The sequence below is a fragment of the Pollachius pollachius genome, assembly GCF_949987615.1.
Source record: "Pollachius pollachius genome assembly, chromosome: 1".
NCBI classification, from domain to species: Eukaryota; Metazoa; Chordata; class Actinopteri; order Gadiformes; family Gadidae; genus Pollachius; species Pollachius pollachius.
The window spans coordinates 43,887,226-43,902,348 of record NC_136934.1 but is presented as its reverse complement, the minus strand read 5'-3'; the positions used below and the strand labels follow the sequence as shown (position 1 = coordinate 43,902,348).

Below are 15,123 nucleotides of genomic sequence, written 5' to 3'. Positions count from 1 at the left end.
ATTCACTGTCTAACCCCTACCTGCTCCTTAATGACCTGTCTCCGTATTCACTGTCTAACCCCTACCTGCTCCTTAATTACCGTGTCTGTATTCACTGTCTAACCCCTACCTGCTCCTTAATGACCTGTCTCTGTATTCACTGTCTAACCCCTACCTGCTCCTTAATGACCCGTCTCTGTATTCACTGTCTAACCCCTACCTGCTCCTTAATGACCTGTCTCCGTATTCACTGTCTAACCCCTGCCTGCTCCTTAATGACCTGTCTCCGTATTCACTGTCTAACCCCTACCTGCTCCTTAATTACCGTGTCTGTATTCACTGTCCAACCCCTACCTGCTCCTTAATGACCCGTCTCTGTATTCACTTTCTAACCCCTACCTGCTCCTTAATGACCTGTCTCTGTATTCACTGTCTAACCCCTACCTGCTCCTTAATGACCTGTCTCTGTATTCACTGTCTAACCCCTACCTGCTCCTTAATGACCTGTCTCTGTATTCACTGTCTAACCCCTACCTGCTCCTTAATGACCTGTCTCTGTATTCACTGTCTAACCCCTACCTGCTCCTTAATGACCTGTCTCTGTATTCACTGTCTAACCCCTACCTGCTCCTTAATGGCCTGTCTCTGTATTCACTGTCTAACCCCTAGCTTTCCCTTGTAGTGACGGTAGACGGGCTGCAACCATCGGGGCCAAGGGTGTCTCCTAGGGATCCGGGGCTTGTAGGGGCCCGGAGTGTCTCCTAGGGGGGCCCTGGGTGTCTCCTAGGGGGGCCCTGGGTGTCTCCTAGGGGGGCCCGGGGTGTCTCTTAGGGCCCCGGGGTCGTAAGGGCCCAGGGTGTCTCCCAGGGGTCGGTGGTGCATAGGGGCCCGGGATGTATCCTAGGGGCCCGGGGTGCGTTTGGGCCCGGGGCCCAGAGCGTATAGGGGCCCGGGGTGTCTCTCAGGGGTCGGGGGTGCATAGGGGCCCGGGATGTATCCTAGGGGCCCGGGGTGCGTTAGGGCCCGGGGTGTCTCCCAGGGGTCAAGGATCTGAAGGACCACGATGTGATGGAATGCAGAGTGTGGGGGTGGAGGAGAGAAATGTCTGAGTGCATATTTCCACCATCCCACCGCGTTACGCTCCTATAGCTGACAATGACCTCTCTCTCTCCCCCAGTATCTCCCCATCATCCTTCTCTTCTCTCCCGTCTCTCCGTCCCTCTTGGCCCAATCCTTCTGGTCTGAGACCGCGATGAGGCCAGTGTGCGCTTGTGTGTGTGTGTATATGTGCGTGCGTGTAGGTGTGTTTTATGAGTGTGTGTGTGCATAAAGGCTGCTGTGTGCTGGTGGAGGCAGGGTGAATGGATCTGTTGTTGCAGAGACTGAGGGGGCTAGCGGTCGCCTGGCAGCCTGATTCATGCACCCCCCCTCCCCCTTCTCCCCTACCCTACCCTACGCACCCCCCGCGCCCTGACGCAACCCCCCCCCCCCCCCCATCTAGAGGGTGAGCGCATGGTGACAACATCATTGATAACGTCTCCACACAGAACGCTCACCACTTGTAGTAGTAGTAGTGGTGGTCGTACTGCTGTGGTCATAGTGCTGTGGTCATAGTGCTGTGGTCATAGTGCTGTGGTCATAGTGCTGTGGTCGTACTGCTGTGGTCATAGTGCTGTGGTCATAGTGCTGTGGTCGTACTGCTGTGGTCATAGTGCTGTGGTCATAGTGCTGTGGTCATAGTGCTGTGGTCGTACTGCTGTGGTCATAGTGCTGTGGTCATAGTGCTGTGGTCATAGTGCTGTGGTCATAGTGCTGTGGTCATAGTGCTGTGGTCATAGTGCTGTGGTCGTACTGCTGTGGTCATAGTGCTGTGGTCGTACTGCTGTGGTCATAGTGCTGTGGTCATAGTGCTGTGGTCGTACTGCTGGGGTCGTACTGCTGTGGTCATAGTGCTGTGGTCATGGTGCTGTGGTCATGACACTCCTCGACAAACAGAGGAAGGCCGCCTCCTCCCGTGGTTGATGGAACGGGGACAGAGTGAAATATTTGAGGAATAGATTCGATCCTTCGGTATCTGCATTAGCATTTTTACAACGGCAACATTCCATTGGAATGTTATCGATGATGGCAAATTCCATTAGAATGTTGGCAACCAATAAACAGTCTTTCTGCCTGTCTCTCTGTCTCCAGGAGTGGATAAGGCCAACTGCTCGCGTGTCTGGGTGTGATTTGTTGCTGTTGGGTGGAGTTGCTGAGACACTACGGTACAGAGTTTGTTCCTACAGGTAACCAGACCACCATGTCCTCGTTAGAGGAAGCATTTGAAAAAATCTTAAGGATGATCTGCTCGGCTTCTGAAAAATGAATGAAGATCTCACAGCTGTGTGTGTGTGTGTGTGTGTGTGTGTGTGTGTGACAGTGGTACGTGTTCCAGGTGTAGCAGGACCAGTTGCCATGTGGTGCTTGGTTCTTCTTCTGCCGCTCCTGCTGGCCGTCCAAGGTAAGGAGGTCAACGCTCGCCTATGAGGTCATCCTAAGCGATTGGTCTGCCTCCGTGATGTAGTGAGCGTTCTGTTCCTTTCCCACCAGACGCCCATGCCCTCTGGAAGGTCTGGTTGCCGCGGGACATCTCGGCCATGACCAACTCCTGCGTTGTCATCCCGTGTACCTTCATGTTCCCCAACGGCGCCCGCACGCATCACGGCGTGCACAGCATCTGGTACTTCGGCCAGCCGTACCCTCAGCTGTTCCCGCCCGTTGTCTTCAAGTCCCGCACGGATGTGGTGCACGAGAGTTACAAGGGTCGCACCAAGCTGCTGGGAGACCTCAATCAGAGGAACTGCACTCTGCTCATCAACAACGTGGGCACAGAGCATTCTGGGAAATATTACTTCCGGGCGGACCTGGGCGGTGCCAATATTTACACGTACCCCGACTTCTCTGAACTCAAAGTACTCGGTGAGCAAGCGGCGGCTACAAGCTAAGTTAGCTAGGACAGCTAAAGTTTAATTCACACTTCTGCGTACCTCCCACTGCGAATACCCGTATATGGACTCATTGACACGAAAGCAGATCCTTGCAGAGCTGCCTGCGTTTATATGTCAACGTCACGTAAATGTGTACATAAGGGGACAGTTGAGCGTTTTTGCCTGCTCTGTGTATGTGAACTGATGGCGATGGCTAACAATGCAGCAATATATCCCTGTGAAAAAGATGTTGCAAAATCATTAAAATGCACTTCTTTAAAGTGGTTGGTTTGTTGCAACCAGCAGATTAAAGAGTGTCTTGATTTTGCCGGGAAATCATTTCAAATTTTCTTTGTATTTGGCTTTTGAAAACCCCAAAACGCTGTTCCACACATGACCGAAAAGCAAACACATGCTGCGTTCCTCTGCAGAGATGAGTGAAGCTTTGGAAGGACTGTGCTTTTTGTGTGTGTGGTCTCTGAGTAGCGACGTGGATCTTCGCATGTGCAGGATGCAGAAGTGTGACGTTAACACCTCTCTCAGGAGAACATGCTAAATTTATCTCTTTTTCCTGCCCTAACTTCTTAACGCCTTAACGTCTTACCTTCTCTCTCCTACATCTCTGGCCTACCCTCTATCTGTCCTACATCACTCGCCTACATCTCTGTCCTACCCTCTCTCTGTCCTACCCTCTCACTGTCATACCCTTTCTCCCTCCTACCCTCTCTTTGTCCTACATCTCTCTCCTACATCTCTGTCCTACCCTCTCTCTCCTACAACTCTGTCCTACCCTCTCTCTAACCTACATCTCTCTGTCCTAACCTCTCTCTCCTACATCTCTGTCCTACATCTCTGTCCTACCCTCTCTCTGGTCAACATCTCCCTGCTACATCTCTGTCCTATATCTCTGTCCTACCCTCTCTCCGTCCTACAGAACAGCCCAACATCGACGTACCGGAGGAGATCCTGAGCGACGAAAACTTGGAGCTGACCTGCTACGCGCCGGACAACTGCCCGGAGATGACCCCTGAGATCCAGTGGCTGTTCACCGACTACCTCCCCGACCCGGAGTTCACCTCAGAGTACGCAGAGGAGAGCAACACAGCCGTCCTTTCCAACACGCTGAGCTTCACCCCCAGACCCATGCACAACGGGCAGCTGCTGGGCTGCCGAGTCTTCTACCCCAACACCACGCTGGTCTACGAGCGGCTCGTCACCCTGGATGTCAAGTGTAAGTCTCCAACAAACCCTAGCCCCTAACTGTAGCCGTAGAGATTCTAGGGGTAAGGGTGTTCGACTGCCAGACCAAATGTTCTTGGTTCGTACCCCGATGTATGCAGTATACATGCAGGCATCCTTGAGCAAGAATCGCCCCTACGTGTTTGAAGTGCTTTGGAGGAAAGCTGCTCAATATAGTAAATAGTGAATTACAGACCTGTAGGATTACATTCTTGTAGAACTAAATTGGGAAGAGGAAGTCGTTGTGGTGCTAGGCTTTAGGATTAAGACTTTGGTTAAAGGAGACATATTATGGTGTTTTCCCAACAAGTAAACATAGTGTTTGAGTTCCAGAAAACATATTTTTGAAGCTGTTTGCTGGAAATTGCTTTTAGGAAAAAAAAATCTTGCCTACCACTATTCCCCTCTGTTTCAGTCCCTTCAGAATGCGCTGTTTCTGGTGTCTGTAGCTTTAATGCAAATGAGCTGCTGCCAATTGACCAATGAGCTGTCAGACTGAATCACAGCATGGAGGAGAAGGAATTGTTGCCGTTTACGGACTCCTGGAGCTATATATCATATATCTTATATCATATAATATAATATAATAATAATAATATTATATAAGGGTATTTATATAATATTATATCTATTATCACGGCCAAAAGCTATGTGTGCCTCGGATGATATTATGAATCATAAAGACTGCGTCTGACGTCTCTGGTACTTCCACAACAAGTAAAGACTCGTAGTGGGGGATATCTCGGCCTTGGTTGAGAGGAATTGGGGGAAAGGAAGTTTGGCCTTGACTCTCTGTAGTCCATGAACCGCGACATGGAGGAGAAAGGGACTGTACTCCGGGAGCTGAGCTGCCGGACTTGCAGCCGAGCTCCCCGCGCCGGAGCTGCTGGACTGCCACCGAGATCTACCCCCGCCGGACCTGCCCCCGCCGGACCTACCCCGGCCGGACCTGCCCCCGCCGGACCTGCCAGCTTCGGCGGCAGTTCAGCTCCCGGAGTACACCGCCGGAGCTGCCGGACTGGCGGCCGGATGGCTTCGATGGCGGCCAGACTGCCGCCGAAGCTTAAGCAGCAGTCCGGCGGGGGGGAGCTCGGCGGCAGTCTGGCAGCTCAGCTCCTGGAGTACAATCCCTTTCTCCTCCATGTCTCCTCCTCGATACTTCGGCGGCAGTCCTGAGGAGAAAGGGATTGTACTCACGGAGCTGAGCTTCGGGGCTGCCACCGAGTTCCCCCCGCCGGAGCTGTTCGTCCGCTGGTCCACAAAATCTTTGCTCTGCTCTGATTGGAGGGGAGTGGGGAAGTGGGAGGTAATATTCAACTTTGCCCCCTTCCTACGTAGGAGGGGGCGCCGAATCTGACTCGCTCGTTTGGTAACTGTAGACAGGGTACTTTCAGAAACGCATATCTCACTCAAAAAATCATGTACAGGCTTTTTTCAAAGTTTTTATTCGTGTGGGAGCACCAGAGACCCAAAACCTACACCCCAAATCCCAGGAAAAGTGTTGTTTTCATAATATGTCCCCTTTAACATTTGGAGGTCACAGTTAGTTCTTCTGAGGGATTGAGAGTTAGGGGTTATGGTTCGGGGTTAGGTATAATATTTGGTGTAAGGGGCCTGGATTTAGAGTCAGGGGGAATGACATTGATGCGTTTCCCCCCCAGACGGCCCGCGCTCGGTGTGGGTGAACGTGTCGTCGGAGGTGATGGAGGGGAGCTCGGTGACGCTGCACTGCGAGGTGGACAGCAACCCCGCAGCCCGGATCTCCTGGATGTTTGGGGACCAGGAGCTGCTGTGGGACACGGCAGCCAACGTCTCGCTGCCCCTGGACGACATGAGCGCCGCCCAGGAGGGGCTGTACACCTGTGTGGGCGACAACGGCTACGGCGCCATGAATGCCTCGCTGTACCTCTCCATCAAATGTAAGACTCAGAGCACACCGCCGATGGCCTCAAGATCAAACCACAGCGCCTCCTCTGGTAGCGCACAGGTACTGAGGCATCCGTACCTGTGCCCTACCAGCCCACACGCTGTAGCATGCGGGCCCATTGTTTGGCTTCCACCATGTTTGGACACAAATAATAAAACATGCACAATAAGAGACAGGAACAAATATTCAGGCCTGATATTTAAATTATTGACTGGCCCACTTCTAATTTAAGGCCAACCTTGTGTATTTATATTTATTTACATCATATAATTATTTATCCTAGACCCAATTATTTGGTGCACATGCTTTTATAATAATAATGTAATAATCTATTATGACAGGAGTCATTATAGATAAGCACAGTGCATTGTTCTTGCATGCTGTTCTGAGCCAATGAGGAAAGCATGTTCCGACCCCAACGCTGAAACTCGACCACGTAAGCCTTAGTTTTCCACAATTCATCTTTGAAAGCAACTCAATAAATAGTAGCAAAAACTTGCCCAACCATTATGACATTGTAGCAACACGCAGGCAGGCAGGCAGGCAGGAAGGCAGGCAGGCAGGCAGGCAGGCAGGCAGGCCCTTCTGCCATTTGCCAAAATGCCAGATGGCCAGTCTTTTCATAAAGGTATTATCTGCTGGGGACAAACCCGAATATGCATTGGTAGGAGTTACACCTTCCTTCCTGTTTCTTTATAAAAGAAGCAGAAGAAAGTAGATTTTTCAAGCTCTACAAGTTTAATGTGTTCTGAATTTAGACGAATAGAAGCAAGCCTGCAATCACACATTATGCCTATTGTATCTTTAAGAAAACAAAGACCTTCAGTTTTAGGGTCAAGTGTCCAAACAAATCGAAAAATGTCCATCTCTTTTGAGAACTAACCCCGACATATTCATTTAGACATTTAGCATACGCTTTTATCCAAAGCGACTAACAATAAGTACATTTGTCATTAGAAAGTGAAAAAAAAATGTTGGTACAGTAAGGATGGTCATAGAACCGAGTGAAAAGCACTAACAATCCCTAGGTTAACCCATTCCCCTTATACAACACAGATAGCTAGGATAAGATGCTACATAGCTAAGTACTATAACTAAATACGATATACAATAAGTGCGTACATTAAGGGCCACGACTTACAACATACAACAAATAGGAGGTGGGGGACGAGGTGGCTATACAGAGTCCAGGGGACCTCAGAACAGGTGGGTCTGTGTTCTGACGTCTCCGTTCGGTAACCCGTGTCACGCAGTCCCTCCACGGGAGCCCGTGGTCAACAGCTCCCTGACGGTTCTGGAGGGTTCCACGCTGGTGCTCCACTGCAGCACCCAGGGGAGCCCCGCTCCCACCCTCACCTGGCTGAAGGACGGCCAGCTGGTGGGCACCATCGTCGCCGACGAGCTCTCGGTGCTGGAGATCACCGAGGTGACACCCCAGGGTGCCGGCCTGTACCGCTGCCTGGCTGAGAATGAACACGGCAGGGCCAGCAGCTCCCTCAATGTCACCGTGGAGTGTGAGTCTGATGTACCCCCCCCCCCCCCCGCAGTCCCTCCACCCTGCAGTCCCCCCACCCTGCTATACCCCCACCCTGCTATACCCCCACCCTGCTATACCCCCACCCTGCTATACCCCCACCCTGCTATACCCCCACCCTGCTATACCCCCCCCCGCAGTCCCCCCACCCTACTGTACCCCCACCCTGTTATACCCCCACCCTGCTATACCCCCACCCTGCAGTCCCTCCACCCTGCTATACCCCCACCCTGCTATACCCCCACCCTGCTATACCCCCACCCCGCAGTCCCTCCACCCTGCTATACCCCCACCCTGCTATACCCCCACCCTGCTATACCCCCACCCTGCAGTCCCTCCACCCTGCTATACCCCCACCCTGCAGTCCCTCCACCCTGCTATACCCCCACCCCGCAGTCCCTCCACCCTGCTATACCCCCACCCCGCAGTCCCTCCACCCTGCTATACCCCCACCCTGCTATACCCCCACCCCGCAGTCCCCCCACCCTGCTATACCCCCACCCTGCAGTCCCCCCACCCTGCAGTCCCTCCACCCTGCTATACCCCCACCCTGCAGTCCCCCCACCCTGCAGTCCCTCCACCCTGCTATACCCCCACCCTGCAGTCCCCCCACCCTGCTATACCCCCACCCTGCTATACCCCCACCCTGCAGTCCCCCCACCCTGCAGTCCCTCCACCCTGCTATACCCCCACCCTGCAGTCCCCCCACCCTGCAGTCCCTCCACCCTGCTATACCCCCACCCTGCAGTCCCCCCACCCTGCAGTCCCTCCACCCTGCTATACCCCCACCCCGCAGTCCCTCCACCCTGCTATACCCCCACCCTGCAGTCCCCCCACCCTGCTATACCCCCACCCTGCTATACCCCCACCCTGCAGTCCCTCCACCCTGCTATACCCCCACCCTGCAGTCCCCCCACCCTGCTATACCCCCACCCTGCTATACCCCCACCCTGCTATACCCCCACCCTGTTATACCCCTACTGTACCCCCACCCTGTTATACCCCTACTGTACCCCCACCCTGTTATACCCCCTACTGTTCCTCCACCCTCCTATACCCCTACTGTTCCTCTATCCTGCCATACCCCCACCCGCCATCCATCCATGCCAAGGTTTTTTAACCATTTTCAAAACCGCAACCGCCCGCCATCCGCCGGTTGTATTTAGCCTACTATATAGGCTAATGCCCAGTGTTGGGAAAGTTCACTTTCTACGTGAACTAGTTCAAAGTTCAGTTCACAAATTTTAAAATGAACTAGTTCAGTTAAACGTTCATAATTTAAATATTTGAACTAAGTTCACAGTTCCAAAAAATGAACTAGTTCATAGTTCTTTTTTTCAATATGTTGCTGTGAGCTATTCGTTTTTTCCGGCATTTTGAACATTGAGCCCCCTTTGAGGTTTGTCTAGGATGAAATAGAGTGGTTGAATCAAGTATCGTAGCTTAATACAGTTTCTATCGTGTTTTATTGCACATTTAGCGCATTTTGTAAATCCCATTGATTTCTGTTGGAAGACTCAATGCTCGTTGGCCGGAAACGGAAAGGGGGGGTGTTCACGTTTGGTTGTAGTCTTTTCTCTCGGTTCTAGCCCTACTGATAAGATGGAGAACCGAGCGAAAAGACTACAATCAAACGTAAACAGCCCCCCTTTCCATTTCCGGCCAAAAAGCAATGATTCTATGAGGTATTCTAGTCCGCTGAGCTATGAGCCAGAGAGCTAACGTTATGGATTGTACATATTTATAATTCGAAATTCGTCTCAGCCTTTATACCACAGATACTCTAGGGTCTATAGCATATAACCGTGTTGTCTGATTACAGTTTAATTCATTTTCCACAATTTAACAGCTCTTAGTTTTGAAGAATAATCACCGCGCCATTCGTTTCAATGGGAATCGCGCCGGTCTGTACTTTCAAAATAAAGTGTACATATTTATAATTTGAAATTCGTCCCAGCCTTCATACGACAGATACTATAGGGTCTATAGCATATAACCGCGTTTTCTGATTACAGTTTAATGTAACAGTAAGCTGGCAACACCGCAACTGCAAATTAACCTCTCAGGGATTACCATGGCAACCGGTCAAACAACACGGCGATCTGCGTGCGCATCCGCCGTGTTGATAAACAAATAACCCCCATATTGAACGAAGTTAAACCAAGTGAGCGTGCCGTTCACAGACACCAGAATGAGTTCACAGTAACGTTCATCAGGCAGTAATACAGTACGTTCAGTTCACGTTCGCCCAAAATATGAACGAGTTCATGAACTATCGTTCAATGAACGCGTTCAGGCACAACACTGCTAATGCCTATTGCACTTTATTTTTTGCAACAAAAAAAAACCTTGATATCAAAGAAACGCCGACTCAAGCCTATTAATTCCAAAATTCGCTGCAAGTCCTTCTTTCTTAGCTGTGGGTATTATTAACTTTTTGTTAATAATAACAGAATTTGTTCTGTCAAGGTCAAGGTTCCACTTTATTGTCTCCGTGGGGAAATTTGTCTTGGGCACAGTGCATCATGACTTTCGTAACATACACAGAGTACAACAGAACAAAAACACAACCAAAGACACAAACACAACCAGACAAACCAACATTTTAACATGTTGGTTTCCTTGCTAGAACGTGGAGCTTGATAGACTTAAATTGCCCCTTGCTGTATAACATAGAAATCTACAGTATAGGGATAAAGTGCAAGTGTTTATTGCACTAGAACTTATGGATAGAGTGCTATGTGCCAAAGTGCTTAGTTCTAAAGTGCTATGTGCTAAAGTGCTAACCTATTTATTGCACATTATTCTATTGCACATTGTTTGTCAGCTTAATGGAGGCTGGGACAAATGATAATTTAAGGCGGTTCGATTTGCATAGCGGCATACAGAGTCCTCTCCCTGATGGCAGGGTTTCTGTACATCTCGCGCTGCCATTGCCGAATGTCACTTCTGAGTATTTTTAATATTTTTAATTTGATTGGTTAAACCGCCACCCTCCCAAATTTATTTAAAATAAAAAAATTTGTCACGTCATCCGCCCGATCCGCGGCTGCAACCGCCAACCGCACATCTTTAGTACACACTACCATGCACTGCGAAAAGCCCAGCACAAAGGAAATGCATAGTCCAGTAATGTGTGTATAGTACTACAGACTCTGGTAGTAAAAAAGACAAGTGTTAAGGGGTTAGGATTGTGGTCAGGGGTTAGGTTAGTATTCATGATTAGGAGCAAGGGGTTTGGATGAGAGGCTGGGGTTAAGTGTAGGGGTTAGAGGCAGGTGTTAGGTATAGGGTTCAGAGGTTTTAAAGTGCGTACAGCATGTCCTGGTATTCCCTCTCGTGCTGGGTGAGTGTCTCACCCAGCACCAGTGTCTGCTCCTTGGAGGAGGATACCCATGCTGTGGTATCCGTGTGTGGATGTGGTTGTGTAACATCCGGTGATCCTCTGGTGCAGACGGCCCCATGCTGCTGGACGAGTCCAAGTGCACGGTGGTGCGGGAGGGCGTCCAGTGTGTGTGCATGGCTGTGGGGAACCCCGAGCCCACCATCGAGTTCCACCTGCCCGACCTGAACGTCACCGTCAACCAGACCGACAACCGCTACAACTACTACACCCACACGGACGGCCACACCTCCACCGCCATGATCAAGCTGAGGGAGAAGGGCGACCGCAACGGCGGCGCCGCCGTCAACGTGCACTGCACCATGAGCAACCTGTACGGCACCCACAGCGTGCTGCTGGAGCTGCAGCAGGAGAGTACGTCTGGAGACGCCCTGCTCACCGAGCAGCTGCTTTCTGTCTGTCTGTCTGTGTAATGTGTGTGGTAACTGGCGCTTTGCTATTTCTACCTCTTCTCCCTCTTCTTCTACTCCTTCTTTTTCTTCTTCTATTTCTTCTTCTTCTTCTTCTGCTTATTTTACTTCTACTTCTTCCTCTTCTACTGCTTCCTCTCCCTGGTCTTTAGAGAAGTACATGATGGCGGTGATCGTGGGCACCATCGGAGGAGTGGCGGTCATAGCCTTCATCATCGCTGCAGTCCGATATGTTGGCCACAACAATAAGAAGTGAGTTCAGCTCTCTGACGGAATCCCGAATAGGAGTTTTGCTTTGGAGAACAAGGAAACACTTGGGCCTCGTCATCCATTCTTAAAAGCACGTTGCTGTGCATTGTCCCTGGTCATCTGTTGGACCAATCCGTCATGTGTCTAGAGGACACTCAGGTGGTTAGCATGCTGGACTAACCCGATGAGTTGCAGGATGTTCCAGAGATGGAGGGCTCCAGGTTCAGAGTGTCGGAATCCAGGTTTTTTCCCTCAAACCAGAAGTTGAGCCACCGGCAGCTTACCTCTAGGAGGAGCTGATGTCCAAGCAGAGGAACTCCCAAAACCTGGAGAGGACTTCCCCTTCCTGAACCTGGATGCCTCGCTCCACCTCTGCTTCCCTGCTGTACCATGGCTTTGACCTGCTATGCTCAGCCTAAAGCTAACCACCGTGCATTATTTAAGCTCCGTGGCATATTCTAAAAACAAATCGCTGTTGTGAATCTGCCACTAAACTCATGAAATAACCCAGCCGCGAATCGCCGGGAGTAACTTTCCACAGCTGGCTTTGAGAATGGATGGCCGGGCTGAGGGGCGGTAAGTCTGACCATGTGATCCGTCCCCCAGAGAGGAGGCCCCGGCCGGGACAGACCGGGTCCTAGACAACCCAGCTCTGTACTACAGCGCAGTCAAGAAGGACAAACAAAATCTGAGGAAGAAAGTGGTGAGACACGATAACAGCCGTGATGTCAGATGATCGTCCCGCAGTCAACATGACGTTCGCCGCGACGTCACCGCGATGTCATCACGACGTCCCCCGTGGTGTCATTGTGATGTCATCGCGACGTCATTGTGATGTCACTCTGATTCTGGACGATCGTCCTGTGATGGTTTGATCTGCAGTTTGATGTTTAGTCATGAAAGAAAGGATGTTCTAATCCCAAGGAGAGGGTCCAGGACCTTTGGAAACACAGGCTTCTTTTTTCATAGCCCACTGGCACTACCGACAGCGAGCCCCTGGTAGCTAGTACCGGTAGCTAGCACGGTGCCTCCTGTAGCTTCTGTCTTTTAACCTTCATAAGACTCATCCAGAGCAGGTAGAAGACGTTGCTAGACGTATAAACACTGTTTTCTCTATGCTTTCATCGCCTCTCTGCGTGTTTTCTGTGTCTCTTTTTCTCTCCTAACTGTCGCACAGCTTAAGACAGAGCTGTTGGGCTCAAAGTTTAACTCCATTCTAGAGGAGACCACGGTAAGCGTCCTAAACCCAACCTCTGAACGATGCCGTCACTCTCATAGCTTCCTCTCATTTGTGTCAACCGCCCCACGTCTTCCAACCATGCTGTGGCATGGGTGCACACATGCTAACCCCAAGCGCTAAGCTACAGGGAACATCTCTGTGTGCATGTCAAGTAACCACTAACCCCAGGCTGCTCTCCTCTCTGGTGTGCCAGTCTTTTGTCCAGGGGTCGGGTCTCCTCTTCTGACCGGGTTGGTGTGTTTCTGTTCTCTCGGCAGGGAGAAGAGGGGAGTTATGCACCTATGGGCTCTATGGCAAACCTGGAGAGGCAAGAGTTAAACTACGCCGCGCTCGAGTTCGGCGGGGCTCGCTCCCGGGAGGGCGGGGCCCGCAGGGCAGGAGATGACGGCAGCGACTACTCTGAGATCAAAGCCAAATGACTCGCCATCCTTCCCTGATCCCTCGGCAACGTCAGACACAGTGGCATAAAGTTCTCTTCCCCTCTCCCCGGGACACCCCCCCCATGGATCCTCTGGTCCTCCTGTGTGGTCTCCGGTGGTTCCTTTGGTCCCTTCTGATCTCCTACTTGTTCGGGGCTTATTGGAACCCAGCATATATATCGGAAACATCATTCAGCAATAAGCATCCAAAAGCATGCGTTTTCCTTGCTACATTTTTTTATTTTAAGTACCGGATCGACGTGTGTTGCAACTGTTTTCTTTGGCATGAATCCTTCTGCCAGATGCTGTTCTGCCGTTTGTCCGGGATCACGTCAGCATCCTGTTGTCCCAACATGTCAAACTTATTCTCTGATCCTCCATCCTTCTGTCGTCACTGTGTCGTCTGCCAAGGCATCAGGGAACGGGATTCTGCCTCCTCATCCTTCTGCTCTTGTTCCTTGCTTAGCAACGAGAGACAGGATTGATCTTCAGGAGTTACGTTTCTGTTTTTATGTTTCAAACATCTCTTCTATTCATCTCTCCGTCTATCCCTATCTCTGTCTCTGTCCATCTACCTATCTATCTCTATCTCTTCTATTTGTTTGCAACATATCTGTATTCGTGTAATTATCTTCATCTCCTGTCTTTGACATACCAAGGAATCTTCAAGTTAAGGAATCTTTAAGGGTAATTCTTTAAGATGGGTTAGTTGACAATCTTGAAGGGTTAGTTAACAAACACATCTTTAAGGATAATTCTTCAGGTTTAAATAACACATCTTTAAAGGTCGTACTTAAGGGTTTATGTACACTCTTTAACCATAGAGTTCTTCGTCACCCAACCGGTCTATTGGGAAGATGTTGTTTAATATGATGATAGTAAAAACATTCTAATTCCCACTGAGTTTTGTCACAAAACCACATTTTTATGTTTCATATTCTCAACAAGATTCAGAACTAAGCACATCTGTCTCCAGCCAAAGTCTATCTCATTGAGACAATGTATTCTGTGTGTGTGCGTGTGCGTGTGTGTGCGTGTGTTTCTCCGTGTGCATGTGCGAGTGTGTTGTTTCATGCTGAAGGGCCACAACGTTTGGCTGCTCGGAGTGTCTGTGGTTGTCATGGTGATGTTGTTCTGGTGTGATGTCACAGCCCACTAAACGTCTAACTTGGTATTGATTACACTAATGTTGTATAAATAACATGAAGCTTCATTTTAGGCAGTATGTACACACGTCGCATGACTCTTTGCTAGCAGGCGTAAATGGAGGTAATTGTGGAAATGACGGGCTATGCCACTGAGGAAATGCATTTTTTTTTTCATACATGATTCAACGTGAAATGCACGTTTATGAAGTTCTACATTAAGTCGCTCATCAGCCTGTGTTGGTCCTAAGACTTAAGGCATATTGTTCTCTGAGAATCTGCCATCAACTCGGTACTAAAAGTTAGCCAAATATTCTCTGGTTATTGGAGAGTGCTACCAAACTTGATCATATATATTATTCTTGTTAGACTACCACAAGGTGTGTGACCATAGGAACCAGAGAGAGCAGAATTACAGTATGAAAATCTTTATTTCACGGTAATGTTTTGTGAGTGTGTTGATATGCAACATTTGTTCCTCCAATACTTTGAAGTGCTGATAATGATTATTATTTAGAAGGAGTTTCTATTCCATTGACACATTAATGGCCAGGATGACTTTGTTGGAGCTGGTAGTACCCTAAAACACTTGCTTGCTCTCCTCACTTTCAT

The 15,123-nt window shown here is 50.0% G+C and overlaps 1 protein-coding gene across 1 annotated transcript; it reads left to right on the top strand.

The window, feature by feature from the left end:
• Positions 1 to 2,433: 2,433 nt before the first annotated feature.
• Positions 2,434 to 13,366, top strand: mag (myelin associated glycoprotein; the record flags this gene model as incomplete). The annotated part of the gene is made up of 10 exons (XM_079733563.1): positions 2,434 to 2,479; positions 2,569 to 2,937; positions 3,880 to 4,176; positions 5,846 to 6,103; positions 7,365 to 7,625; positions 11,100 to 11,402; positions 11,611 to 11,710; positions 12,314 to 12,410; positions 12,885 to 12,938; positions 13,205 to 13,366. The coding sequence occupies 10 exons, from the start codon at positions 2,434 to 2,436 to the stop codon at positions 13,364 to 13,366; spliced, it is 1,947 nt and encodes a 648-aa protein (XP_079589689.1).
• Between the last annotated feature and the right edge of the window lie 1,757 nt (positions 13,367 to 15,123).